Source organism: Pseudophryne corroboree (assembly GCF_028390025.1).
Source record: "Pseudophryne corroboree isolate aPseCor3 chromosome 3 unlocalized genomic scaffold, aPseCor3.hap2 SUPER_3_unloc_41, whole genome shotgun sequence".
NCBI classification, from domain to species: domain Eukaryota; kingdom Metazoa; phylum Chordata; class Amphibia; order Anura; family Myobatrachidae; genus Pseudophryne; species Pseudophryne corroboree.
The window spans coordinates 954,354-981,334 of record NW_026967532.1 but is presented as its reverse complement, the minus strand read 5'-3'; the positions used below and the strand labels follow the sequence as shown (position 1 = coordinate 981,334).

General features: G+C 46.8%; 1 protein-coding gene and 1 long non-coding RNA gene across 2 annotated transcripts in view; both read right to left on the bottom strand.

Annotated features, from left to right (window-relative positions):
• Positions 1-1,558: 1,558 nt before the first annotated feature.
• LOC134984237 (gastrula zinc finger protein XlCGF17.1-like) lies at positions 1,559-17,660 on the bottom strand. The gene is made up of 2 exons (XM_063949862.1): positions 17,531-17,660; positions 1,559-2,479 (listed from the first exon to the last, which is right to left on the bottom strand). Exons 1-2 carry the CDS (start codon positions 17,658-17,660, stop codon positions 1,590-1,592), a joined length of 1,020 nt encoding a protein of 339 aa, XP_063805932.1. The 3' UTR covers positions 1,559-1,589.
• Positions 17,661-23,486: 5,826 nt separating this feature from the next.
• Positions 23,487-26,981, bottom strand: part of LOC134984235 (uncharacterized) — a 379,662-nt gene continuing 376,167 nt past the window's right edge. Inside the window, exons 2-3 of the long non-coding RNA XR_010191721.1 lie at positions 23,701-23,779; positions 23,487-23,582 (exon numbers count right to left, since the gene is read on the bottom strand). This is a non-coding gene — a long non-coding RNA (uncharacterized LOC134984235). The remainder of the gene's footprint in view (positions 23,583-23,700; positions 23,780-26,981) is intronic.

Here is a 26,981-nt window from a genome sequence, read left to right as displayed (position 1 = left end):
TAAAAAATAAAAGCTATAATGCAATAATTAGATGCAAACAAAAGCTTTTATTATGAAATACAGGGAAGTATCCGCGCCATATATGTTGTATGTTACATACAACAAACCACCGCAGATGAAACCCGGGTGACTCTAATGCACATGATAATGTACAGGGTATATATGGACAGGATCTTGTATCAGAAAACACTCTGGCACTCCTTATCAAGATGAGTGTATGTAACAAGTTAGGCAAACTAGAAGTGAAAACACGTTCCAATGGCCGCCATATTGTCGTGCAGCAATACATATTGTGGAAACTGGTATTAGACATTCACATTTACACAAAGCACAAGATACAAAATAAACAGCAGAAAAAAGACCTAAGCATTTGGGATATATTATTTAGGAAGTAAATAGAGATACATTAATGAAAAGCGTGAGTAACAGTCATCAGTCTGCTTGTGAAGGTCTCTAGAGTGGAGGCCTCTTGGACTGTGCAAGGCAGTGAGTTCCATGGTCAAAGCTAAACGTTCAACCCATAAATGAATGACAGGAGATTCTTGGTACTGCTGGTAACAGTCCATCTGTAGAAGCAAGCAAGCAGGGCAGTAAGGAGGCAGAAGCTGCTTCTAGTACCTTGGACCATGTAATGTTGGGCTGGGAAGGTCAGTTAGCCAATTATGAAATAGATTTGTCATCTTACAGGCAGCCGGTGAAGGGAGCAGAGAATGGGTGTTATGTGGCAGGAACGGGCAGGTTAGGTAACAGCTTGGCTGCTGCATTCTGTACTAGCTGCAAGCTCTGTCATTCTTTTGCTGGGAGACCCAGGTAGATGGCATTGCAGTAGTCTATGAACTTCTAAGGGAATCAAGTGCCTGATTCTGGCTATGGTCCACAGATGGAAGAACGAGGATTTGTATGTGGCGGATACCTGATGTCTGTGTCAGCCACATACCAGGACAACACAAAGATTCAGCACATGTTCAGTATTTTGCAATTCTGAACACCAAAACATAAATCCAGATGGTTGGTAAAGCTGTAGTCTTGTCCTTTGTTGGTGAGCTTCTATTATGTTTCACAAAGACTGAGTCACAGCTAACTGGCATCATCCACCCCTGGCGCTCAGCTAGACAACCATTTAGGATTGGTATTAGGTTCTCAGTACATGGAGCAAAAAGCAGGTCATCTGCATAGCTGTGGTAGACCAGGCCATGACGTCTGATTATATCACCCAGTGGTAGCATGTATATTTTATAAAGCATAGGAGATAGGATTCCCCCTTGAGGAACATTGCACGACAGTGATAATTATACTCCAGAAGATTTAAATGGTTACGTACTTGGGTAATGTCTAATATGTTCAACAAGAGCGGTTACATTTCTCTCACAGCATGAAAATGCCTTCTCACCTGTGTGACTTTTCTGATGTGTAACAAGATTTGATTTCAGTGCAAAACATTTCCCACACTCAGAACAGGAATATGGCTTCTCACCTGTGTGACTTCTCTGATGTGTAACAAGAGCTGATTTCTGTGCGAAACATTTCCCACACTCAGAACAGGAATATGGCTACTCACCTGTGTGACTTCTCTCATGTCTATCAAGAGTTTATTTCCCACACCCAGAACAGGAATATGGCTTCTCACCTGTGTGACTTTTCTGATGTGTAACAAGATCTGATTTCCGTACAAAACATTTCCCACACGCAGAACAGGAAAATGGCTTCTCACCTGTGTGACTTCTTCTCTGATGTATAACAAGATGTGATTTGTGTGCAAAACATTTCCCACACTCAGAACAGGAATACGGCTTCTCACCTGTGTGACTTCTCTGATGTACAACAAGATGTGATTTCCGTGCAAAACATTTCCGACACTCAGAACAGGAATATGGCTTCTCACCTGTGTGACTTCTCTGATGACTAACAAGATCTGGTTTCGATGAAAAACATTTCCCACACTCAGAACAGGAATACGGCTTCTCACCTGTGTGACTTCTCTGATGTGTAACAAAATGTGATTTGTGTGCAAAACATTTCCCACACTCAGAACAGGAATACGGCTTCTCATCTGTGTGACTTCTCTGATGTATAACAAGAGCTGATTTCCGTGCAAAACATTTCCGACACTCAGAACAGGAATATGGCTTCTCGCCTGTGTGACTTCTCTGATGTGTAACAAGAGCTGATTTCTGTGTGTAACATTTCCCACACTCAGAACAGGAAAATGGCATCTCACCTATGTGACTTCTCTGATGTGTAACAAGAACTGATTTACATGCAAAACATTTCCTACACTCAGAACAGGAATATGGCCTCTCACCTGTGTGACTTCTCTCATGTCTAACAAGATAAGATTTATATGTAAAACATTTCCCACACTCAGAACATGCAAATGGCCTCTCATCTGCTTTAGCTGGCTGATTAGTAATAAGGTTTGTGTTCTGTGTAAAACATATGGCATCTATAGAACAGGGAAACTCTGTATCTACTGTCAGAGCTGTAATAGATGCACCAATATCAGAGTGATCAGGAGAACATTTCCCAGGATCAGAGGGATCAGCTGATAGAGCTGGATGAATAATTTGGGTAATGGGGTTATCTCCTGGAGAATCCTGTCTACTATCAGTATCTGTTATTTCAGAATCCAGAGATAACATTAGATATCCTTCTGAGATATTCCTGCTTGTGTGCCCATCTGCTGGAAATAAAATACATTAATAAATATAATGAGTAGAGTGGACCCAGGGTGTTACAGGATACATTATATAATTCTATAACAGACATTTTTACCAGTAATCATTAATTTTATGTTTATTAAAAAACAAAAAAAGTTAGGATGCTTAGACTGGAGCTTGATCAACACTGAACGCTCATGTGGGATTACTAGAGGTGACATGGACGCTCATGTGGGATTACTAGAGGTGACATGGACGCTCATGTGGGGTTACTAGAGGTGACACGGACGCTCATGTGGGATTACTAGAGGTGACACGGATGCTCATTTGGGATTACTAGAGGAGACATGGACGCTCATGTGGGATTAGTAGAGTTGACATGGACGCTCATGTGGGATTAGTAGAGCTGACATGGACGCTCATGTGGGATTAGTAGAGCTGACATGGACGCTCATGTGGGATTACTAGAGGTGACATGGATGCTCATGTGGGAGTACTAGAGGTGACATGGACGCTCATGTGGGATTAGTAGAGGTGACATGGACGCTCATGTGGGATTACTAGAGGTGACATGGACGCTCATGTGGGATTACTAGAGGCGACATGGACGCTCATGTGGGATTAGTAGAGGTGACATGGACGCTCATGTGGGATTACTAGAGGAGACATGGATGCTCATGTGGGATTACTAGAGGTGACAAGTACGCTCATGTGGGATTACTAGAGGTGACATGGACGCTCATGTGGGATTACTAGGAGGTGACATGGACGCTCATGTGGGATTACTAGAGGTGACACGGACGCTCATGTGGGATTACTAGAGGTGACACGGACGCTCATGTGGGAGTACTAGAGGTGACACGGGCGCTTATGTGGGATTACTGGAGGTGACACGGATGCTCATGTGGGATTACTAGAGGTGACATGGACGCTCATGTGGGATTACTAGAGGTGACATGGACGCTCATGTGGGATTACTAGAGGTGACATGGACGCTCATGTGGGATTACTAGGAGGTGACATGGACGCTCATGTGGGATTACTAGAGGTGACACGGACGCTCATGTGGGATTACTAGAGGTAACACGGACGCTCATGTGGGAGTACTGGAGGTGACACGGGCGCTCATGTGGGATTACTGGAGGTGACATGGGCGCTCATGTGGGATTACTAGAGGTGACACGGACGCTCATGTGGGATTACTAGAGGTGACATGGACGCTCATGTGGGATTACTAGAGGTGACACAGACGCTCATGTGGGATTACTAGAGGTGACACGGACGTTCATGTGGGATTACTAGAGGTGACATGGACGCTCATGTGGGATTACTAGAGGTGACATGGACGCTCATGTGGGATTACTGGAGGTGACACGGACGCTCATGTGGGATTACTGGAGGTGACATGGACGCTCACGTGGGATTACTAGAGGTGACATGGACGCTCATGTGGGATTACTAGAGGTGACATGGATGCTCATGTGGGATTACTAGAGGTGACACGGACGCTCATGTGGGATTACTAGAGGTGACATGGGCACTCATGTGGGATTACTAGAGGTGACATGGGCTTTGCAATAATAAAACACCAAAGAAGAGAAAGTGCTGTCCTGTTTGTGCACTAATAAATAATATATAACCTTTATTAAGTACAGTAAAGTATGTAAGATAAATCAGTGATATATTAAACACAAAGGTAAATGTATAAAGGTGAATAATGTAATAAACAAACAAGTCTATTTGTTGTTAAACATCGGCATGTATATTATATTGGGTGATAACTGATTCAGTGCTAGTAATCCTGTTCAGTAAGAATATATTTATATATTTCACCCATACGAGGACGGGCTAAATTACATTCAATTATATTGTGGCAGAGTTTCCTCCAGCGGTAATCTCAATGTAACATCATACTGTATGTATAAACATTTTATGGGGGGGATTCAGTTCATCGCAAAAACTCCCTATCCAATTAGCCGCAAAAAGTTATTGGTGATAATTCTCCATAGGTTTTTTATTTTGCGCACAAATGTCTGCGCACTGAGCAGTTGTGCGGTGTTAGGAGGAACTCATTTAAAAAGGCTTTTTAGATGTTCCCTACTGTATTGTCTTACTGACCTATAGTTTCCTATCGTATTGTCTTACTGACCTATAGTTTCTTACTTTATTGTCTTACTGACCTTTAGTTTCTGTTAGGCGCCGAGGGTCCGCTCGTCAGTGCGGCCCGGCGCCTAGCAACTAGGGACGCCGCATGCGGACAGCCGCCGGCTCCCTAGCAACGCTGGACGCCGGGCGCACGGAGCCGCACAGACCTTAGCAACGGGGACGCCACTGTCGGACCGCGTTCCCCGTTGCTGGGTCTAAATTAATCACCTCACTGGTTCCTGGCCGTGCAGCATGCAGCTGCACGGCATGTTGTAATTAGCCCTGTCTGGCACCTGATTGGAGGGCTTCCATTTAAAAGCACTCTCAGGACTTCTCACAGACGCCGGTGTTAGCTTCCTGTTTGCTGTGTCAGTTGCAGAGAGTTTTCCAGTCCTGTTCTATCCGGTCGTTCCTGTCCTCAGTGGTCCAGCACTCAGAAGTTTTCATCTTTTCCTGGAGTCCAGACCGAGCACCTTTAACATCCTGTGGTGTTCGTGAGTCGCGGCTTAGCCGTGTGTTGCGGCTTACTTATTATCATTTGGTTATTTTATGTTTCGGAGCTTTTGCGGAGGATTCCGCTCCCACAAATCCACTCTGGTATCCAGCGGTGCTGGATAGGAGTTACGGATCAGTGGATTTTTGGTTGTCCTTTTCCCTGGCGGTTTGTCCGCACATACTTCTGGTTTAAGTTAGTTAGCTTGTAGCCCCTGGCCTGGTTGCTTAGTCAGAGGGCCCCTTGTTATCACCCTGTCTCGGATTTCCCTTTGTCTCCCATTAAGACCTGAGGGGGCATCGGAGTTGGGCAGACGTAATCCGCCCTTCAAACGCGGCTGCCATGGGCTCAAGCAACCATAGTCTCGCAGGGGATTTCTGATAACACGGGCGAGACAACGGAGTTAGGGCGCCAGGGGTTACTAGGCTTTCCTGCTCCCGTAACCAGCATTCCCTTCCAGTACTCTGGCCTTTGTCATAAGATCTCCTCAGGTCAGAAGTACTGGAATCATAACATTATAACCGGCCAGACCAAAACTTAAAATTAAACAGGGTTTGATTTTTTCCTTTATTCAGTTTAGAAGGTTTGTCGGCCTCATGAATCCCACTGGTTTAGGGCCAAATCCTGGCCAGCTTCTAGTTAGCCAGATTCAAGAACTTACTCAGATGGTTCAGGATCTTTCCCTTCGGGTGAGGTCACAGGAAGATCTCTTACGGACTTCCCCGAGGGTCGTTCCTGAACCGAAAATGCATTTGCCTGACCGTTTTTCTGGTGATAGGAAGCAGTTTTTTAATTTTAAAGAGTCTTGTAAACTTTATTTTCGTTTAAGACCAGTCTCCTCAGGTACGGAATCTCAGCGGGTCGGAATTATTATTTCCTTACTTCAGGGGGGTTCCCCAGACCTGGGCTTTTGGTTTAAAAACAGAGGATCCGGCTTTGTTGTCTGTAGACGCCTTTCTGGGGTCTTTAGGGCTATTGTATGATGACCCTGATAGAGAGGCATCCGCCGAGAGTCAGTTACGTGCTCTCAGACAGGGTAGGAATCCCGCAGAGATTTATTGTACGGAGTTTCGCCGTTGGTCGAACGACTGTGGATGGAATGACCCAGCCCTGCGCAGTCAGTTTCGCCTCGGCTTATCTGAGTCTATAAAAGACAGTCTCCTTCAGTATCCCGCTCCTGAGACTCTCGATAAACTCATGGAGCTTTCTATTAAGATTGATCGTCGTCTCAGAGAGCGGAGGGCTGAAAAAGGAGCACCTGTCGGGTCTACCCCTTGTGTTTTTTCCATTCCTATGGACATAGAGGAGCCCATGCAGATGGGTCTCTCCAAGCTGTCTCCTGAAGAAAGAACCAGAAGGCAAAATTCTGGTCTTTGTTTGTACTGTGGGGGTAAAGGACATTTTGCCCGTAATTGTCCGAACAAGTCGGGAAACGCCTCGACCAAGTGAATTGTGAGGGGGTTCACTTTGGTCTGCAGCTTATCTCCTCGAATAATTCCCTGTTAGTCCCAGCTAAAGTTTCCTTTGGCGGCCTCTGTTCTTCGGTGTCGGCTTTCGTTGACAGTGGAGCTGCAGGGAACTTTATGGACTTAACGTGGGCCAAGGCCTTAGGTATTCCTCAGTTAACCTTGGGTAGGCATATCACAATGCATGGTTTGGATGGAAGTCCCTTATCCAATGGGGTTATTTCCCTCTGTACACCCCCTGTTCTACTTTCGGTAGGAGCTCTTCATTCCGAAAAAATTGAATTTTTCCTTACCCATTGCCCAGCAGTTCTAGTGGTTCTGGGTCACCCTTGGCTGGCCTTTCATAATCCCATCATTGATTGGCAGTCGGGGGAGATCTCACAATGGGGTACCATCTGTAATAAGGAATGTATTACGCTTCCCCTCAGAATTGCTGCTGTCATTCCCGCACCCATTCCTGTGGAATACCAGGATTTTGTTGATGTATTTTCCAAGGGCAATGCGGACATTTTGCCTCCCCATCGGCCTTATGATTGTGCTATTGAGCTAATTCCTGGTGCCACATTGCAAAAGGGAAGGTTATATGCATTGTCCGGACCAGAAACTGTGGCCATGAATGAGTATGTTAAAGAGAGCTTAGGGAAAGGATTTATCAGGCCATCTAAATCCCCTTTAAGTGCAGGCTTCTTCTTTGTGGAGAAGAAAGATGGATCACTCAGACCCTGCATTGACTTTAGAGCCTTGAATAAGATCTCAGTAAAGAATACTTACCCTTTGCCGCTGATTTCTGTCCTCTTTGATCAGCTACGTTCGGCTGTGATTTTTTCTAAGATTGACCTGAGAGGAGCGTATAACCTCATCCGAATCAAGTCAGGAGATGAGTGGAAAACGGCATTCAGTACTCAATCGGGTCACTACGAGTATCTGGTTATGCCATTCGGCCTGTCTAACGCTCCGGCAGTTTTCCAGGATCTCATTAACGATGTGCTCCGTGATTTTCTTGGAAGATTCGTAGTCGTCTACTTAGACGATATCTTGATCTATTCTGACTCTATTGAACAACATGTTACCCAGGTGCGTCAGGTTCTTCAAAAATTACGTGAAAATCACCTATATGCCAAGCTGGAGAAGTGTGAATTTCATGTCACGGAGGTATCCTTTTTAGGGTACATTATTTCCCCTCGGGGATTCTGTATGGAACCAAAGAAGCTCCAAGCCATCCTTAGTTGGGCGCAACCCACCGACTTAAAAGCAATTCAGCGCTTTTTAGGGTTTGCGAATTATTATAGAAGGTTTATTCATTCTTTTTCCGACCTGGTTGCTCCCATTGTGGCACTGACTAAGAAGGGAGCGGATCCAACCAACTGGTCACGTGAAGCTGAAGTATCTTTTCAGGCCTTGAAACAAGCCTTCATCTCAGCCCCAGTCCTCAGACATCCCAACCCAGAATTGCCTTTCATTGTTGAGGTTGATGCCTCGGAGGTTGGAGTAGGGGCTATCCTGTCTCAGAAGGATCCGGACTCTCTAGAATTACATCCTTGTGCCTTTATGTCCAGGAAATTCTCTTCTGCTGAAACCAACTACGATGTTGGTAACCGGGAATTACTGGCTATTAAATGGGCTTCCGAGGAGTGGAGGCATTGGCCTGAGGGAGCAACACATACCATTTCAGTTTTGACTGATCACAAAAATCTTCAGTACATCGAATCTGCTAAACGGCTGAATGCCCGGCAGGCTCGTTGGGCTTTATTTTTTACTCGTTTCAAGTTTTTTATCACCTTCAGGCCTGGTTCCAAGAATACCAAGGCGGATGCCCTGTCACGCAGTTTTCTTTCAGTTCATGATAACAGTCCTGTTACTCCCATACTTCCGTCTTCAGTCATTCAGGCAGGTCTCACACAAGATTTATTCACCCAGTTAAAGCAGCTTCAACATCAAGCTCCTGGAAATACTCCTGCTGGTCGTCTTTATGTCCCTGAGTTTTTGAGAGCAACTGTTTTGACTGAGTTTCATGATAGCAAAGTTGCCGGGCATCCAGGGATCTCTAAGACTCTGGAATTAGTCTCCCGCTCAGTATGGTGGCCTGGTCTTTCCAAAGACATTAAGGAGTTTGTTTTTTCTTGTCAAGTCTGTGCACAGCATAAAGTTCCTCGTTCCTTGCCTATCGGTCAACTTATGCCCTTGAATGTTCCTCTCAGGCCATGGTCTCATATTTCCATGGATTTTGTGGTAGACCTCCCTCTGTCAGCCGGATGCCGAGTCATATGGGTAGTAGTGGACCGTTTTAGCAAGATGGCCCATTTCATTGCTCTTCCCCGACTGCCATCTGCCCAGGGATTGGCAGTTTTGTTCCTCCGCCATGTTTTCAGACTCCATGGATTACCCACTGATATTGTTTCTGATCGGGGTCCACAATTCATTGCACAATTTTGGAAGTCTTTTTGTGCCTCATTAAAGATGAAATTGTCATTAACGTCCAGCTACCATCCCCAATCCAACGGGCAGACTGAGCGAGTTAATCAATCATTAAAGCAGTATTTGCGTTTGTACTCGGCCAAACTCCAAAATGATTGGTCCGAGTTTCTTCCTTTGGCGGAGTTTGCTTACAACAATGCCTGTCATTCCTCCACCAATGTGTCTCCATTTTTTACAGTTTTCGGTTTTCACCCCAGGGCTAATTCCTTTTTTCAACATTCCTCTGTCTCCTCGCTGACCTTGACCTCTCATCTCAGACTCATTTGGAGAAAAGTGCACCTTGCTCTCAGAAAAGCGGCATTTCGGGAGAAAAAAATTTCTGACAGGCTCCGGCGGCCTTGCACTTTTAAAGTAGGAGATAGGGTGTGGTTGTCGACTCGCAACATTAAACTTCGACAGATTGGGCCCCAAATTTATTGGACCATTTCATATTATAAAAAAAATCAATCCAGTTGCTTTCCGGTTACGTTTACCAAGAAATCTCCGGATCGGAAATACGTTCCATTGCTCCTTGTTGAAACCATACGTTTCTTCCAGTAGATTTCCTCGAAAGGTCTCTCAGGGGAAATCACCAGTAGATGTACAAGGTCAGCAGGAGTTCTTGGTGGAGAAGGTTCTCGATTCCAAGTTGTCCCGGGGTCGGCTTTATTTTCTGGTACATTGGAGAGGTTATGGTCCAGAAGAAAGGTCTTGGGTCCTGGATAAGGATCTCCATGCCCCGAGGCTCAAGAGGGCATTTTTTCGAGAATTTCCTCAGAAACCTGGCCTTAGGGGTTCCTTGACCCCTCCTCAAGGGGGGGGGGGTACTGTTAGGCGCCGAGGGTCCGCTCGTCAGTGCGGCCCGGCGCCTAGCAACTAGGGACGCCGCATGCGGACAGCCGCCGGCTCCCTAGCAACGCTGGACGCCGGGCGCACGGAGCCGCACAGACCTTAGCAACGGGGACGCCACTGTCGGACCGCGTTCCCCGTTGCTGGGTCTAAATTAATCACCTCACTGGTTCCTGGCCGTGCAGCATGCAGCTGCACGGCATGTTGTAATTAGCCCTGTCTGGCACCTGATTGGAGGGCTTCCATTTAAAAGCACTCTCAGGACTTCTCACAGACGCCGGTTATAGCTTCCTGTTTGCTGTGTCAGTTGCAGAGAGTTTTCCAGTCCTGTTCTATCCGGTCGTTCCTGTCCTCAGTGGTCCAGTACTCGGAAGTTTTCATCTTTTCCTGGAGTCCAGACCGAGCACCTTTAACATCCTGTGGTGTTCGTGAGTCGCGGCTTAGCCGTGTGTTGCGGCTTGACCGCTTACTTATTATCATTTGGTTATTTTATGTTTCGGTGCTTTTGCGGAGGATTCCGCTCCCACAAATCCACTCTGGTATCCAGCGGTGCTGGATAGGAGTTACGGATCAGTGGATTTTTGGTTGTCCTTTTCCCTGGCGGTTTGTCCGCACATACTTCTGGTTTAAGTTAGTTAGCTTGTAGCCCCTGGCCTGGTTGCTTAGTCAGAGGGCCCCTTGTTATCACCCTGTCTCGGATTTCCCTTTGTCTCCCATTAAGACCTGAGGGGGCATCGGAGTTGGGCAGACGTAATCCGCCCTTCAAACGCGGCTGCCATGGGCTCAAGCAACCATAGTCTCGCAGGGGATTTCTGATAACACGGGCGAGACAACGGAGTTAGGGCGCCAGGGGTTACTAGGCTTTCCTGCTCCCGTAACCAGCATTCCCTTCCAGTACTCTGGCCTTTGTCATAAGATCTCCTCAGGTCAGAAGTACTGGAATCATAACAGTTTCCTACTGTATTGTCTTACTGACCTATAGTTTCTTACTCTATTGTCTTACTGACCTATAGTTTCCTAGAGTATTGTCTTACTGACCTATAGTTTACTGTATTGGCTAACTGATCTATAGTTTCTTATTGTATTGTCTTACTGACCTATAGTTTCTTACTGACCTATGGTGTCTTATGCTGCTTTCAGATCGCAAATGCCGGATCCTACCCGGTAAGAGAAACGTGTACTTACCGGGTGGGATCCAGCATTTGCACTCCGTTGCTGGCTTTCCGACCTGGCAATATACCGGGTCGGTTGCCATAGCAGCGGAGGGTGCAACAGCAGCAGGGGCGGAGGTGAATGCGGTGCCGGGAGATGAGCTCATCTCCTGCGCCGCCTATGCTGTGAATGGGAGCCGTGTCGCATCGGAACGGCTCTCATTCATATTGCACCTGACCCGGTAATCAACCCGGTAATAACCCTTCTTTTTTACCGGGTTGAATTATCGGGTCAGGCGATCCGCTAATTCAGAAAAGGACCTTTCACATCACACACTGACCCGATTGGACACGGCAATATGCTGTGTCGATACCGGGTTTTTAGTGCGATGTGAAAGGGGTATTAATGTATTGTTTTACTGACCTAGTTTCCCACTGTATTGTCTTACTGACCTACAGTTTCCTTTTGTATTGTCTTAATGATCTACAGTTTTCTACTGTATTGTCTTACTGACATATAGATTCCTTTTGTATTGTCTTAATGACCTATAGTTTCCCACTATATTGTCTTACTGGCCTACAGTTTTCTACTGTATTGTCTTACTGACCTATAGTTTCCTACTGTATTGTCTTACTGACCTACAGTTTTCTACTGTATTGTCTTACTGACCTGCAGTTTCCTACTGTATTGTCTTACTGACCTATAGTATCTTACTGTATTGTCTAACTGACCTATAGTTTCCTACTGTATTGTCTAACTGACCTACTGTTTCCTATTGTATTGTCTTACTGACCTATAGTTTCCTATTGTATTGTCTTACTGACCTATAGTTTCCCACTATATTGTCTTACTGACCTACACTTTGCCACTGTATTGCCTCAATGACCTACAGTTTTCTACTGTATTGCCTTACTGACCTACTGTTTCCTACTGTATTGTCTTACTGACCTATAGTTTCCTACTGTATTGTCTTACTGACCTATAGTTTCCTTCTGTATTACATAGCAACATAGTATCTAAGGTTTAAAAAATAGGATTTTAATTACCTACCGGTAAATCATTTTCTCGTAGTCCGTAGAGGATGCTGGTCCATATTAGTACCATGGGGGTATAGACGGGTCCACTAGCAGCCATGAGCACTTTAAGAGTTTAATAGTGTGGGCTGGCTCCTCCCTCTATGCCCCTCCTACCAGACTCTAGAAACTGTTCCCGAGGAGACAACATACTTCGAGAGAAGGAAATACACAGATAGTGGCGAGATTCATACCAGACTCACCCAACAGGCAAATCCGGCCAACATGCCGGAAATCTCAGCAACAGCTGAAACAGTAAATAACGCAGAACTTACCTAGGAACCAGGCAGTACTGAACTATAAAACCAAAGCAGGAAAACAAAGCGTTGGCGGGCGCCCAGCATCCTCTACGGATTACGAGAAAAGGATTTACGGGTAGGTAATTAAAATCCTATTTTCTCTTAGAGGATACTGGGGTCCATATAAGTACCATGGGGATGTACCAAAGCTCCCAGAACAGCAGGGAGAGCGCGAAGGCTCCTGCAAAACTGCTTGACCAAACTTGAGGACATCAGAGGCCAAGGTATCGAACTTGTAAAACTTTGCAAACGTGTCCGACCCAGACCAAGTAGCTGCTCAGCAAAGCTATATAGCCGATACACCCCGGGCAGCCACCCAGGAAGAGTCCACCTTACGAGTAGAGTGGACCTTTACAGATTTTGGACACGGCAGTCCTGCCGTAGAATATGCATGCTGGATGGTGAACCTGATCCAGCATGAAATCGACTGCTTAGAAGCAGGACACCCAATTTTCTTGAGATCATAGAAGACAAACAGAGAGTCAGTTTTCCTATGACGAGCCGTACTCTTCACATAAATCTTCAAAGCCCTCACAACATCCAAGGCCTTTGAAGCAATTGAGGTGTCAGTAGCCACTGGCACCACAATAGGTTGGTTGATATGAAAAGCTGATACAACCTTAGGCAGGAACTGCGGACGAGTCCTGAGTTCCGCCCTATCTTCATGGAAGATCAGATAGGGACTTTTAGAGGAGAAAGCCCCAATTCCGACACGCATTGAGCAGAAGCTAAGGCCAACAAAGTGACCGCCTTCCACGTGAGAAACTTGATTTCAGCCTCCTGTAGAGGCGCAAACCAATCCGATTGCAGGAACTGTAATACCACATCAAGATCCCAGGGTGCCATTGGCTCCACAAAGGGAGGATGGATGTGCAGAACCCCTTTCAAAAAGGTCTGAACCTCAGGAAGGACAGCCAATTGCTTCTGGAAGAAAATGGATAAAGCTGAGATCTGAACCTTGATGGAGCCCATTTTCAGGCCCATATCCACACCCGTTTGCAGGAAAAGGAGCAAACGTCCAAGCTGAAACTCCACCACAGTACATTCTTGGAAACACCCCAAGACACACATTTTTTCCAAATTCAATGGTAATATTTAGACGTTACCCCCTTCCTAGCCTGTATCAGGGTAGGAATCACCTCGCTTGGGATACCCTTCCGAGCTATGCCATCAAACGTAGCTGTGGTAAATCTTGATAAGCGAACGGCCCCTGCAGCAGCAGATCCTCCCGAAGAGGTAAGGGCTGTGGATATTGCAGAAGATCCAGCAAATCTGTGTACCAAGCCCTCCTTGGCCAGTCCGGAGCAATGAGGATTGCCAGAACCTTTGTTCTTCTTACAAGTTGAAGAACTCTTGGAATCAGAGTAAGTGGAGGGAACACATACACTGACGTGAACCAGTGCGTCCACCGCCACTGCCTGCGTGTCTCTCGACCTGGAACAGTACCTCCGCAGCTTCTTGTTGAGACTGGAGGCCATCGTGTCTATGTGAGGAACCACCCCACCAACCAGTTACCTCCTCGAACATCTCCTGGTGGAGGCCCCACTCTCCTGGATGGCGATAGTGTCTGCTGAAGAAGTCTGCTTCCCAGCTTTCTAATCCCAGAATGAAGATTGCTGACATCGCCACTGCGTGCCTTTGTGCCCAGAGGATTCTTGACACCTCCGACATTGCAGCCCTGCTCTTCGTTCTGCCTTGTTGATTTATGTAGGCCACTGTGGTCACGTTGTCCGACTGCACCTGAACAGCTCAATCCTGTAGAAGGTGTGCTGCTTGAAGAAGGCGGTTGTACACGGCCCTTAGCTCCAGTACTTGTGGGTACCAGATGCAGGCTTCTGGTCTTGGGAACCTGCGGGAGCAGGCTTTTTTCCGTTAGCACGACCACCTCTGAAGGTGTGAGAAGGCTTGTTCTTTCTAGGCCTCGCGGGCCGAAAGAACTGCGACGTGGCTGGTGTAAAAGGCTTCTTCGTAGCCAGTGCAGCTGAGGGGAGAAAAGGAGACTTACCCGTAGTAGCCGTGGAAATCCACGCATCCAGCGCCTCCCCAAATAAAGAACCTGTGTAGGGTAGGCCCTCAACGCTTTTCCTGGATTCCGCGTCCGCCATCCATTAACGCAGCCAGAGACCCCTTCGAGCCGAGACGGACATGGAGGAGATCCCCGCAGCCATGGAACCCAGGTCCTTCATGGAATCTACCCTGAACCCTGCAGAATCCTGAATGTTACGTAAGAATAAATCAACGTCACCTTTATCCATCGTAGTCAAGTCCTCCTGCAGAGTGATTGACCATCTGGCTATAGCTTTAGAAATCCATGCACAGGCAGTAGTAGACCGCAGTATAGCCCCTGAAGCCGTATATATGGATTTGAGCGTAGCATCCACCTTGCGATCAGCCGGGTCCTTCAACGCGGTAGTTCCCGGGACTGGTAAAACAAGTTATTTTGACAGCCTGGAAAAAGAGATGTCCACTATAGGTGGAGACTCCCATTTAATTTTTTCATCCTCTGGGAATGGAAAAGCAACCAAGACCCTTCTTAGGGATCTATAGATGTAAGACTAACTGGTCTATAATAACCCGGTTCAGCTTTACTTCCCTTTTAGAATATTGGCACTACTTCCGCTATACGCCAGTCTTTGGGAACCATACCTGATATAACTGAATCTTTAAAGATCAAAAATAGCGGTCTTGCAAGTTCAGAGTGAAGCTCCATAAGAACCCTCGGGTGAATTCCATCGGGACTCGGTGACTTATTAATCTTTACATTTATTAATCGGTCACAGACTACATCCTCATTTAAATAAGCACTTAGCAGTGGGGCATTATCTTTGGTGACATTGTGTGTTAGTCCCTGCATTTGGTCTTCTCTTGTACATACAGTTGGAAAAAAACTACATTTAGTTTGTCCGCTATGTCATTATCATTTTTGATTAAGACTCCCAATTTGTCTTTTAAAGGGTCTATATCAGGCATTCCCAAACGCGGTCCTCAAGGCACACCAACAGTGCAGGTTTTAGTGATATCCAGGCATCAGCACACATGGTTAAATCAAAATAACTGAAGTACTAATTAAGTCACCTGTGTTCAAGTCTGGATGTCACTAAAACCAGGACTGTTAGTGTGCCTTGAGGGGGTGGTATTCATGTGACCGCCGGTCAGCTGACCGACAGTCACATGACCTCCTCTAGCAGCCCGACGGGTCATTAAACCGATGGTTGGCATGCTGACCAACAGGGACTATTTCCACTCGGGGGGTGTCCACGGCACCCATAGAGTGGGAATAGAACCCGTGGCGACCGCAGGTCGCCACCGAGCCGCAGCGTGGTGAGCGCAGCGAGCCCGCAAGGGGCTTGTTGCACTCGCTCCTCCCCGCCGGGATCCCGGCGTCGGTAAGCTGACCGACGGTCAGGAGACCACCGGTCAGCCGTACTACACCCCTTTGAGGACCGTGGTTGGGAAGCACTGGTCTATACTCTCCTTTAATCTCTTGCTGTTGATATATATATATTTTTTAAAAACAGGATTTTAATACCTATAATACCGGTAAATCCTTTTCTCGTAGTCCGTAGAGGATGCTGGAGTCCAATTTAGTAACATGGGGTATAGACGGTTCCGCAGGAGCCTTCGGCACTTTAAGACTTTTTAACTAGAGTGAGCTGGCTCCTCCCTCTATGCACCTCCTCCAGACCTCAGTATAGGAACTGTGCCCGAGGAGACGGACAACTTCGAGAGAAAAGTAATATTAAACTAGGGCGAGATTCATACCAGCCCACACTCTACAGATATGCCGCCAAACATTGCCATAACACAACCCATGCCAACGTGCATGTACAACGTAACAGCCAACCGCTGTAACCAATCAAAACACATGAGAACTATGTAAAGAATTATAATAATAATAATACGAGTATGCAGGGTAAAATAGCACAGGGTGGGTGCCCAGCATCCTCTACGGACTATGAGAAAAGGATTTACCAGTAGGTATTAAAATCCTGTTTTCTCTTATGTCCTAGACCTAGAAGATGCTGGGGTCCAATTCAGTACCATGGGGATGTACCAAAGCTCCCAGTACGGGCGGGAGAGTGCTAATGTTCATGCAACACTGACTGACCAAACTGAAGGTCGTCAGACGCCAAGGTGTCAAACTTGTAAAATTTAGCAAACGTGTTTGAACCTGACCAAGTAGCCGCTCGGCAAATCTGCAAAGCCGAGACACCCCGGGCAGCCGCCCAGGACGAACCCACTTTCCTCGTAGAGTGGGCCTTTACCGAAGTCGGTATTGGCAAGCCTGCCTTTGAATGAGCGTACTGAATCGTACCTCTGATCCAGCGAGCAACAGTCTGCTTAGAAGCAGGACACTCAATCTTGTTGGGGTCATAAAGAACAAACAAAGCCTCCGTTTTCCTAAACGGAACTGTCTGTGATACACAAATCCTGAGAGCCCTGACGACATCTAAGGATTTGGAAATGGCTGAAGTGCCAGAAGCCACTGGCACTACCACAGGTTGGTTAATATGGAAAGAAGACACAACCTTAGGAAGAAATTGCTGACGCGTGCGTAGCTCAGCTCTATCCTCATGAAAAACGAGATAAGGGATCTTGTGAGGCAGAGCCGCTAATTCAGACACACGTCTGCCTGATGCCAAGGCCAGCAGCATAACCACTTTCCAAGTGAGAAACTTCAACTGCACCTCTTGTAGAGGCTCAAACCAGTCCGATTTAAGGAACTGCAACACCACATTAAGATCCCAAGGTGCCGCAGGAGGCACAAAAGGAGGTTGGATGCGCAGAACCGGATGGAGATCGTGTCTGCTGAGGAAGTCTGCTTCCCAGTTGTCCCCTCCCAGAATGAAGATTGCTGACAGAGCTTTGGCATGTCTTTCTGCCCAGAGGAGGATTCTGGTCACCTCTGCCATTGCTGCTCTGCTTTTTGTTCCTCCCTGACGGTTTATGTGAGCCACTGTTGTCACATTGTCCGACTGGATCTGTATGAGCAGGTCCTGAAGAAGCTGCGTTGCTTGTTGAAGGCAGTTGTACACGGCTCGTAACTCCAGAATGTTTATGTGAAGAACCATTTCTTGACTTGACCATCTTCCTTGGAAGCTGTGTCCTTGCGTGACTGCTCCCCACCCGCGGAGATTTGCATCCGTGGTCACAAGGACCCAGTTTTGGATCCCGAACCTGCGTCCTTCTAATAGGTGAGATGTTTGCAGCCACCACAGGAGTGAGATCCTGGTCTTTGCTGACAAGATTATCGTCTGATGCATGTGCAGATGCGATCTGGACCACTGGTCCAAAAGGTCCCACTGGAACACTCTGGCATGGAACTGGCCAAATTGAAGAGCCTCGTAGGCCGCCACCATGTTTCCCAGCAGGCGAATACATTGATGAACCGTCACCCGTGTTGGTTTCAGGATTAGTCTCACCATCGCCTGTATCTCCTGAGCTTTTTCCACAAGAAGAAAAACTCTCTGTACTTCTATGTCCAGTATCATTCACAAAAATAATAACCTCCTTGTCGGTTCCAATTGGGATTTCGGAAGGTTTAAAATCCATCCGTGTTGTTGAAGCATCGAAAGGGACAGAGCAATGTCCTGTATTAACTTCTCCCTGGATTTTGCTTTTATAAGGAGATCGTCCAGGTTAGGAATTATCTTGACACCCCTCCTGCGAAGGAGTACCATCATTTCTGCCATCACTTTGGTGAACACCCTCGAGGCCGTGGAGAGCCCGAAGGGTAATGTCTGGAACTGGTAATGGCAGTCCTGCACTGCAAACCTCAGATATGGTTGATGCGGAGGATAAATGGGAACATGCAGGTAAGCATCCTTGATGTCCACCGACACCAGAAACTCTCCTCCCTCCAAGCTGGAGATCATCGCTCTGAGGGATTCCATCTTGAACTTGAATCGTTTTAAGTACATATTCAGGGACTTTAGGTTCAGAATTGGTCTTACCGAGCCATCCTGCTTCGGTACCACAAAGAGGCTGGAATAAAACCCTTTTCCTCTTTGTACTTCCGGAACCAAAGAAATTACCTTGTCGTGACATAATTTTTGTATTGCGGTCAACACTTTTGTCCTGACTGGGACAGAAGCTGGTAAGGCTGATTTGAAAAATCGGCAGGGGGGGAGATCTTGAAATTCCAACCTGTACCTGTCATGCTGGGGATTTTGCAGCGGCAGCTGCTGGTTTTTATTCCTGGGAACTAGCAGGGGTAGCAGGCCTCCTGCCTCTACCTCGACCCCTTCCAGCAAAGAAGGGGTTACCTTTTGTTTTTCTGTACTTGTTGGGCCGAAAGCACTGCATGGTGTGAGAATGATACGGCTTCATAGGGGGGACGTATGCGGAAGGCAAAAATGCAGATTTTCCTGTAGTAGTAGTGGAAATCATAGCATCTAACTTGTCTCCAAAAAAGGCTTCCCCGTTATAAGGGAGAGTCTCAACATTCCTTTTTGATTCCGCATCAGCATTCCAGTGGTGGACCCATAAAGCCCTGCGACCTGAAATGGCCATAGCTGTGGCTCTGGAACCGAGCAGCCCCACATCCTTCATGGCTTCTACCAAATAACCAGCCGCATCCTTGATGTGGCCGAGGGTAATGAGTACCTCGTCCCTATCCACAGTATCAATGTTAACCATTCAATTGTGTGCCCATTTTTCTACCGCGTTACCCACCCACGCCCCTGCGATGGCGGGCCTGAGCAATGTACCATTAGCGGTATAAATCGATTTAAGAGTGGTCTCTAACTTTCGGTCAGCCAGATCTTTTAATGAAGCTGACCCTGGAGCAGGCAAAGTCATTTACTTAGACAGTCTAGAAACTGAGGTGTCTACCACTGGGGACGTCTCCCACTTACGTCTGTCGTCCTCAGGAAAAGGGTACGCAACCCGTAACCTCTTAGGAATAGTAACATTTCTTCTCAGGGTTAGCCCAGGCGCCCTCCAAGAAATTGTTCAGATCCTTAGACGGAGGAAAAGTCATCTCTTGTTACTTATTTATTCTAAAATAATCCTTTTCCTCAGGTGTGGGTACAGTCAGGAAATTCCAACACCTCTGTTATAGCAACAATCACACATTGTATGCTTCTGGCTAATTTGGGGTCTACCCCTCTCAAGTCCCCAGTGTCAGCGTCCGTGTCAGAATCAGTGTCAGTGTCCCCCTTCATAATTTGTGAAAGGGACCTTTTCTGGGAATCGGAGGGGACCCTCGTAGAGGCCCCGAAGGCATCAGTAAATAAAGCATCCGCCACAGACTGTCTCCAATACACAGTCTGTTTCTCTGAGTCTGAGAACATAGTGCCAACATGGAAATATTACATTGCAACTTTCTCACCCACTCAGGCTCCCTCTGTGATGGAAGAGCCATTACACCCCCCTCAGGTGCATCCATTATAGGTTCCTCCGGAGAGGACTCCTCCCCCCTTTCTGACATGTTACACAAGTGTACACCCGCACACACACAGACCCCCTTACACACGGGATCTATAGGGGACAGACCTATAGGGAAGCTGACATGAGAGAGTGTGGGGAGGAGACTGGTCAGAACTCTGGGCTGGTAACACATAGTGACATGATGTGAGGGGGGGAGCAGGAATATAATAGGGGCTGATGGCTCGTGAGGTATGAGATACACCAGAGAGTGTGGGGAAGAGACTGGTCAGATATCTGGGCTGGTAACACACAGTGACATGATGTGAGGGGAGAGCAGAAGTATAATAGGGGCTGATGGCTCCTGATGTATGAGATACACCAGAGAGTGTGGGGAGGAGACTGGTCAGGTCTCTGGGCTGGTAACACACAGTGACATGATGTGAGGGGGAGGCAGGAGTATAATAGGGGCTGATGGCTCCTGATGTATGATATACACCAGAGAGTGTGGGGAGGAGACTGGTCAGATCTCTGGGATGGTAACACACAGTGACATGATGTGAGGGGAGAGCAGGAGTATAATAGGAGCTGATGGCTCCTGATGTATGAGATACACCAGAGAGAGTGGGGAGAAGACTGGTCAGATCTCTGGGCTGGTAATACACAGTGACATGATGTGAGGGGGAGAGCAGGAGTATAATAGGGGCTGATAGCTCCTGATGTATGAGATACACCAGAGAGAGTGGGAGGAGACTGGTCATATCTCAGGGCTGGTAACACACAGTGACATGATGTGAGGGGGAAAGCAGGAGTATAATAGGGGCTGATGGCTCCTAATGTATGAGATACACCAGAGAGTGTGGGGAGGAGACTGGTCAGATCTCTGGGCTGGTAACACACAGTGACATGATGTGAAGGGGAAAGCAGGAATATAATAGGGGCTGATGGCTGCTGATGTATGAGATACACCAGAGAGTGTGGGGAGGAGACTGGTCAGATCTCTGGGCTGGTAACACACAGTGACATGATGTGAGGGGGAAAGCAGGAATATAATAGGGGCTGATGGCTCCTGATGTATGAGATACACCAGAGAGTGTGGGGAAGAGACTGGTCAGATCTCTGGGCTGGTAACACACAGTGACATGATGTGAGGGGAGAGCAGAAGTATAATAGGGGCTGATGGCTCCTGATGTATGAGATACACCAGAGAGTGTGGGGAGGAGACTGGTCAGGTGTCTGGGCTGGTAACACACAGTGACATGATGTGAGGGGGAGAGCAGGAGTATAATAGGGGCTGATGGCTCCTGATGTATGAGATACACCAGAGAGTGTGGGGAGGAGACTGGTCAGATCTGTGGGCTGGTAACACACAGTAACATGATGTGAGGGGTAGAGCAGGAGTATAATAGGGGCTGATGGCTCCTGATGTATGAGATACACCAGAGAGTGTGGGGAGGAGACTGGTCAGATCTCTGGGCTGGTAACACACAGTGACATGATGTGAGTGGGAGAGCAGGAGTATAATAGGAGATGATGGCTCCTGATGTATGAGATACACCAGAGAGTGTGGGGAGGAGACCGGTCAGATATCTGGGCTGGTAACACACAGTGACATGATGTGAGGGAGGAGCAGGAGAATAATAGGTGCTGATGGCTCCTGATGTATGAGATACACTAGAGAGTGTGGGGAGGAGACTGGTCAGAACTATGGTCTGGTAACACATAGTGACATGATGTGAGGGGGGGAGCAGGCATATAATAGGGGCTGATGGCTCCTGATGTATGAGATACACCAGAGAGTGTGGGGAGGAGACTGGTCAGATCTCTGGGATGGTAACACACAGTGACATGATGTGAGGGAGGAGCAGGAGTATAATAGGTGCTGATGGCTCCTGATGTATGAGATACACTAGAGAGTGTGGGGAGGAGACTGGTCAGATCTCTGGGCTGGTAACACACAGTGACATGATGTGAGGGGGAGAGCAGGCATATAATAGGGGCTGATGGATCCTGATGTATGAGATACACCAGAGAGTGTGGGGAGGAGACTGGTCAGATCTCTGGGCTGGTAACACACAGTGACATGATGTGAGGGGGAGAGCAGGAGTATAATAGGGGCTGATGGCTACTGATGTATGAGATACACCAGACAGTGTGGGGAGGAGACTGGGCAGATCTCTGGGCTGGTGACACACAGTGACATGATGTGAGGGGGGAGAGCAGGAGTATAATAGGGGCTGATGTCTCCTGATGTATGAGATACACCAGAGAGTGTGGGGAGGAGACTGGTCAGATCTCTGGGCTGGTAACACAGTGACATGATGTGAGGGGGAGAGCAGGAGTATTATAGGGGCTGATGGCTCCTGAATCCACACTGGGCAAATAAAGTTCCCTAATTTGTACTGACAGAGGAGGGTGTAGTATAAGAGATTGCTGTAGGGACTGAGAAAGGAGAATATGTGACTCTTTTCTGTAATAAGTGTTTATTACTCACCTGTGCTGATATCTGTAGGGATCTCCTCCTCCTTACACTGCTGATCACCCCTCACATACGTCTCTTCTTCTCCCTCTATATCTTCTGCCTTTATATCAGTAACATACATCTCTTCTTCTCCCTCTATAATTTATGCCTTTATATCAGTCACATACGTCTCTTCTTCTCCCTCTATATCTTCTCCCTTCATATCAGTCACATACGTCTCTTCTTCTCCCTCTATATCTTCTGCCTTTATATCAGTAACATACATCTCTTCTTCTCCCTCTATATCTTCTGCCTTTATATCAGTCACATACATCTCTTCTTCTCCCTCTGTATCTTCTGCCTTTATATCAGTCACATACGTCTCTTCTTCTCCCTCTATATCTTCTGCCTTTATATCAGTCACATAAGTCTCTTCTTCTCCCTCTATATCTTCTGCCTTTATATCAGTAACATACATCTCTTCTTCTCCCTCTATATCTTCTGCCTTTATATCAATCACATACGTCTCTTCTTCTCCCTCTATATCTTCTGCCTTTATATCAGTCACATACATATCTTCTTCTCCCTCTATATCTTCTGCCTTTATATCAGTAACATACATCTCTTCTTCTCCCTCTGTATCTTCTGCCTTTATATCAGTCACATACGTCTCTTCTTCTCCCTCTATATCTTCTGCCTTTATATCAGTCACATACGTATCTTCTTCTCCCTCTATATCTTCTCCCTTCATATCAGTCACATACGTCTCTTCTTCTCCCTCTATATCTTCTGCCTTTATATCAGTCACATACGTCTCTTCTTCTCCCTCTGTATCTTCTGCCTTTATATCAGTCACATACGTCTCTTCTTCTCCCTCTGTAGCTTTGACTTTAACATTATTTATTTGGGCTTCACCCTATGTAAACCATCAATAAAAGAAGACTGTAATAATTGTTGATTTCAGTAATAGATTAAACAATACAAATTTATTGACACACACAGCTGCTCTACACATTATATAGTGACAGTCACTTTGGTATATTGGTGAGACCCTAAATCCCACCTACCTGATCCTCCTGTGGGGTCCTGTGATTCTCCTCTGTACAATCCTGGGAATACAGAGGACGGGGACATCTCTCTGGGGTATCTCTGTTACTGGGTCCATCTGTAGGAGACACACAGTGACTGAGTACAGTGTATATATGTGATTATCAGATGATGTGTGTATATAGGGGCCCCCATACCTGCTCTCCCCTGTACAATACATGACAGTCTCCTCTTACCCAGTGATGTGAGGGGCCGGTGATTCTCCATCATCACGTCCTTGTACAGACCCCTGTGTTCCTCTATATACTCCCCCTCCTGTATGGAGACATAGACAGTGACATCCTGACACCTTATAGGAACCTGACACACACAGTGATACAGTCATCACCCAGACACTTCCCCTGGTGTTACTGTATAATGCCCCATTCCCAGCAGTCACCTCTCCAGTCATCACCCAGACACAACCCCTTGTGTTACTGTATAATGTCCCATTCCCAGCAGTCACCTCTCCAGTCATCATCCAGACACATCCCCTGGTGTTACTGTATAATACCCCATTCCCAGCAGTCACCTCTTCAGTCATCACCCAGACACATCCCACGGTGTTACTGTATAATGCCCCATTCCCAGCAGTCACCTCTCCAGTCATCACCCAGACACATCCCCTGGTGTTACTGTATAATGTCCCATTCCCAGCAGTCACCTCTCCAGTCAGCAACTGAATGATTTTGTTGGTGAGTTTCAGGATCTTCTGGTCATTGTGTCTTTCATGTGTCAGTGAGTGAGGTGGAGGCACCGTGATGGGGCTCTGGGTTCTACTCAGTCCTCCAGATACACAGGGATGGCTGCTGGTTATCTCACACTCATTGGATGTCTTCTTCACTATTGTGTAATCCTGTGTAATGGTGGAGACATCAAATATCAATATATACACTCCCAGATCCCCTCACCTCCCCAGTCATGTCCCTGTATTATTACTATAGATATAAATGACATAACAGTGACGCTCCAAGATCTCCTCACCTCCACAGTCATGTCCCTGTATTATTACTATAGATATAAGTGACGTCACTGTGACTTTTCCAGACTCCTTCAACTCCCCAGTCACGTCCCTGTATTATTGATATAGATATAATTGACGTCACTGTGCCGCTTCCAGATCCCCTCCCCAGTCATGTCCCTGTATTATTACTATAGATATAAGCGATTTCACGGTGAAGCTCCCAGATCCCATCACCTCCCCAGTCATGTCCCTGTATTATTACTATAGATATAAGTTATGTCACTGTGACACTCCCAGATCCCCTTACCTCTCCAATCATGTCCCTGTATTATTACTATAGATATAAGTGATGTCACAGTGATGCTCCCAGATCCCCTCACCTCCCCAGTCATGTCCCTGTATAATTACTATAGATATAAGGTCACAGTGATGCTCCCAGATCCCCTCCCCTCCCCAGTCATGTCCCTGTATTATTACTATAGATATAAGATCACTTTGATGCTCTCAGATCCACTCATCTCCCCAGTCATTTCCCTGTATTATTACTATAGATATAAGGTCACTGTGACGCTCCCAGATCCACTCACCTCCCCAGTCATGTCCCTGTATTATTACTATAGATATAAGGTCACTGAGACGCTCCCCGATCCACTCACCTCCCCAGTCAGTAGGTAGATGATCTCCAGGGTGATATTTATTATCTTTTCAGTCCTGTGACTCCTGTCCTTGTCCATCCTTTGTGAATCAGAGAGAATACAGAACGTGTGATGTGTAATAAAGACTCCGTTCCCCACAGCTGGAGTTACTTGGAATAAATATAATACATAAAACATATTGCACATGTAACATAGTAAATATAAAATAGAGTGGTCATTAAGTCTCCTATTTGCTCACAGCCACAGAGTCCTGGTCAGTGTCTCCAAGGTTCCTGTGACCCAGCCCCATAAGGCTGTACTGCATAATGGGACTTATCTAGAATGTAGCGCTATTGTGGGTGGAGTCACAATGAACTGATGTTCGGTACACCGCTCATGTGCAAAACCCGTACGGAGCATGTGCTCTATGTGTCCTGAGTTGTCAGACGAGTATGGCTGCAGCCATGAAGTGGTGTAAGGGTGAGAATTGGTTGTGAAGGGACAGGGTCTCCTGAGGGAAATTTAATTGCCTCATTCATGGAGATGCGGCGTACAGTCTCCGTGACCTCAGGATTCACACATCCAGCCGATGGTGTAGCAAAGGTGGCAGAAGACAGGCAAGAAGGTGGCAGAAGACAGGCAGTGGAAAGGCGGCAGGAGACAGGCAGGGGAAAGGTTGCAGGAGACAGGCAAGGGAAAGGTGGCAGGAGACAGGCAAGGGAAAGGTTGCAGGAGACAGGCAGGGGAAAGGTTGCAGGAGACAGGCAGGGGAAAGGCGGCAGGAGACAGGCAGGGGAAAGGTGGCAGGAGACAGGCAGGGGAAAGGTTGCAGGAGACAGGCAAGGAGGTGGCAGGAGACAGGGAGGGGGTGGCAGGAGACAGGGGAAAGGCGGCAGGAGACCGGCCAGGGGGAGCAGGAGACAGGGAAAAGGCGACAGGCAGGGAAAAGGCGGCAGACGACAGGCAGGGAAAAGGCGGCAGGAGACAGGCAGGTGGGGAGCAGGGTGGGGGTGGCAGGAGACAGGCAGGGGAAAGGCGGCAGGAGACAGGCAGGGGAAAGGCGGCAGGAGACATTATTTGTTCTCAGGAGATTGAATAATTTCTTAATCATTTGTAATAAAAGTTATGTTTTACTCTTTGAGAATATCTAATTATTTCTTCACAAGAGTGCGCCCACAAAGAAGTCTACTTTCTTTCTCTTGTCACTGTGACACTCCCAGGTCCCCCTCACCTCCCCAGTCATGTCCCTGTATTACTATAGATATGTGATGTCACTGTGACGCTCCCAGATCCCCTCACCTCCCCAGTCATGTCCCTGTATTATTACTATAGATATAAGTGACATCACTGTGACACTCCCAGATCCCCTCACCTCCCCAGTCATGTCCCTGTATTATTACTATAGATATAAGTGACATCACTGTGACACTCCCAGATCCCCTTACCTCCCCAGTCATGTACCTTTATTACTATAGATCTAAATGATGTCACTGTGACACTTCCAGGAGTGTGATATACATTTGCTTCATACTGCTTCAATTATCATCTGTTACACATGCCAGGGATATTACGGTCTCTGCTTTAATATATCCGAGAATTTGAGCAATATTTTCAATCCCTACAATTTCATATAATAAAATGAATAATAATAATAACAACGACATTAAAGGCTGCACCCCAGCATAAACATAATAACATATGTCTTTATTAACAGGACACCACAGGTTGCTCCTCCAGTATAATAATAATAAAAGGACACCACAGGCTGCTCCCACTGTATAATAATAATAATAATAATAATAATAAAAATAGGACACCACAGGCTGCTCATCCTGTATAATAATAACAGGACACCACAGGCTGCTCCTCCTGTATAATA

Bases quoted from the DNA above. Each gene is read 5' to 3' on its own strand.
- LOC134984237 (XM_063949862.1), bottom strand. From the start codon at position 17,660: ATGGTTCTTCACATAAACATTCTGGAGTTACGAGCCGTGTACAACTGC. The intron at 2,480-17,530 runs GTCAGGGAGGAA...CATCTATTACAG, and splicing joins AACAGTGGCTCACATAAACC to CTCTGACAGTAGATACAGAG.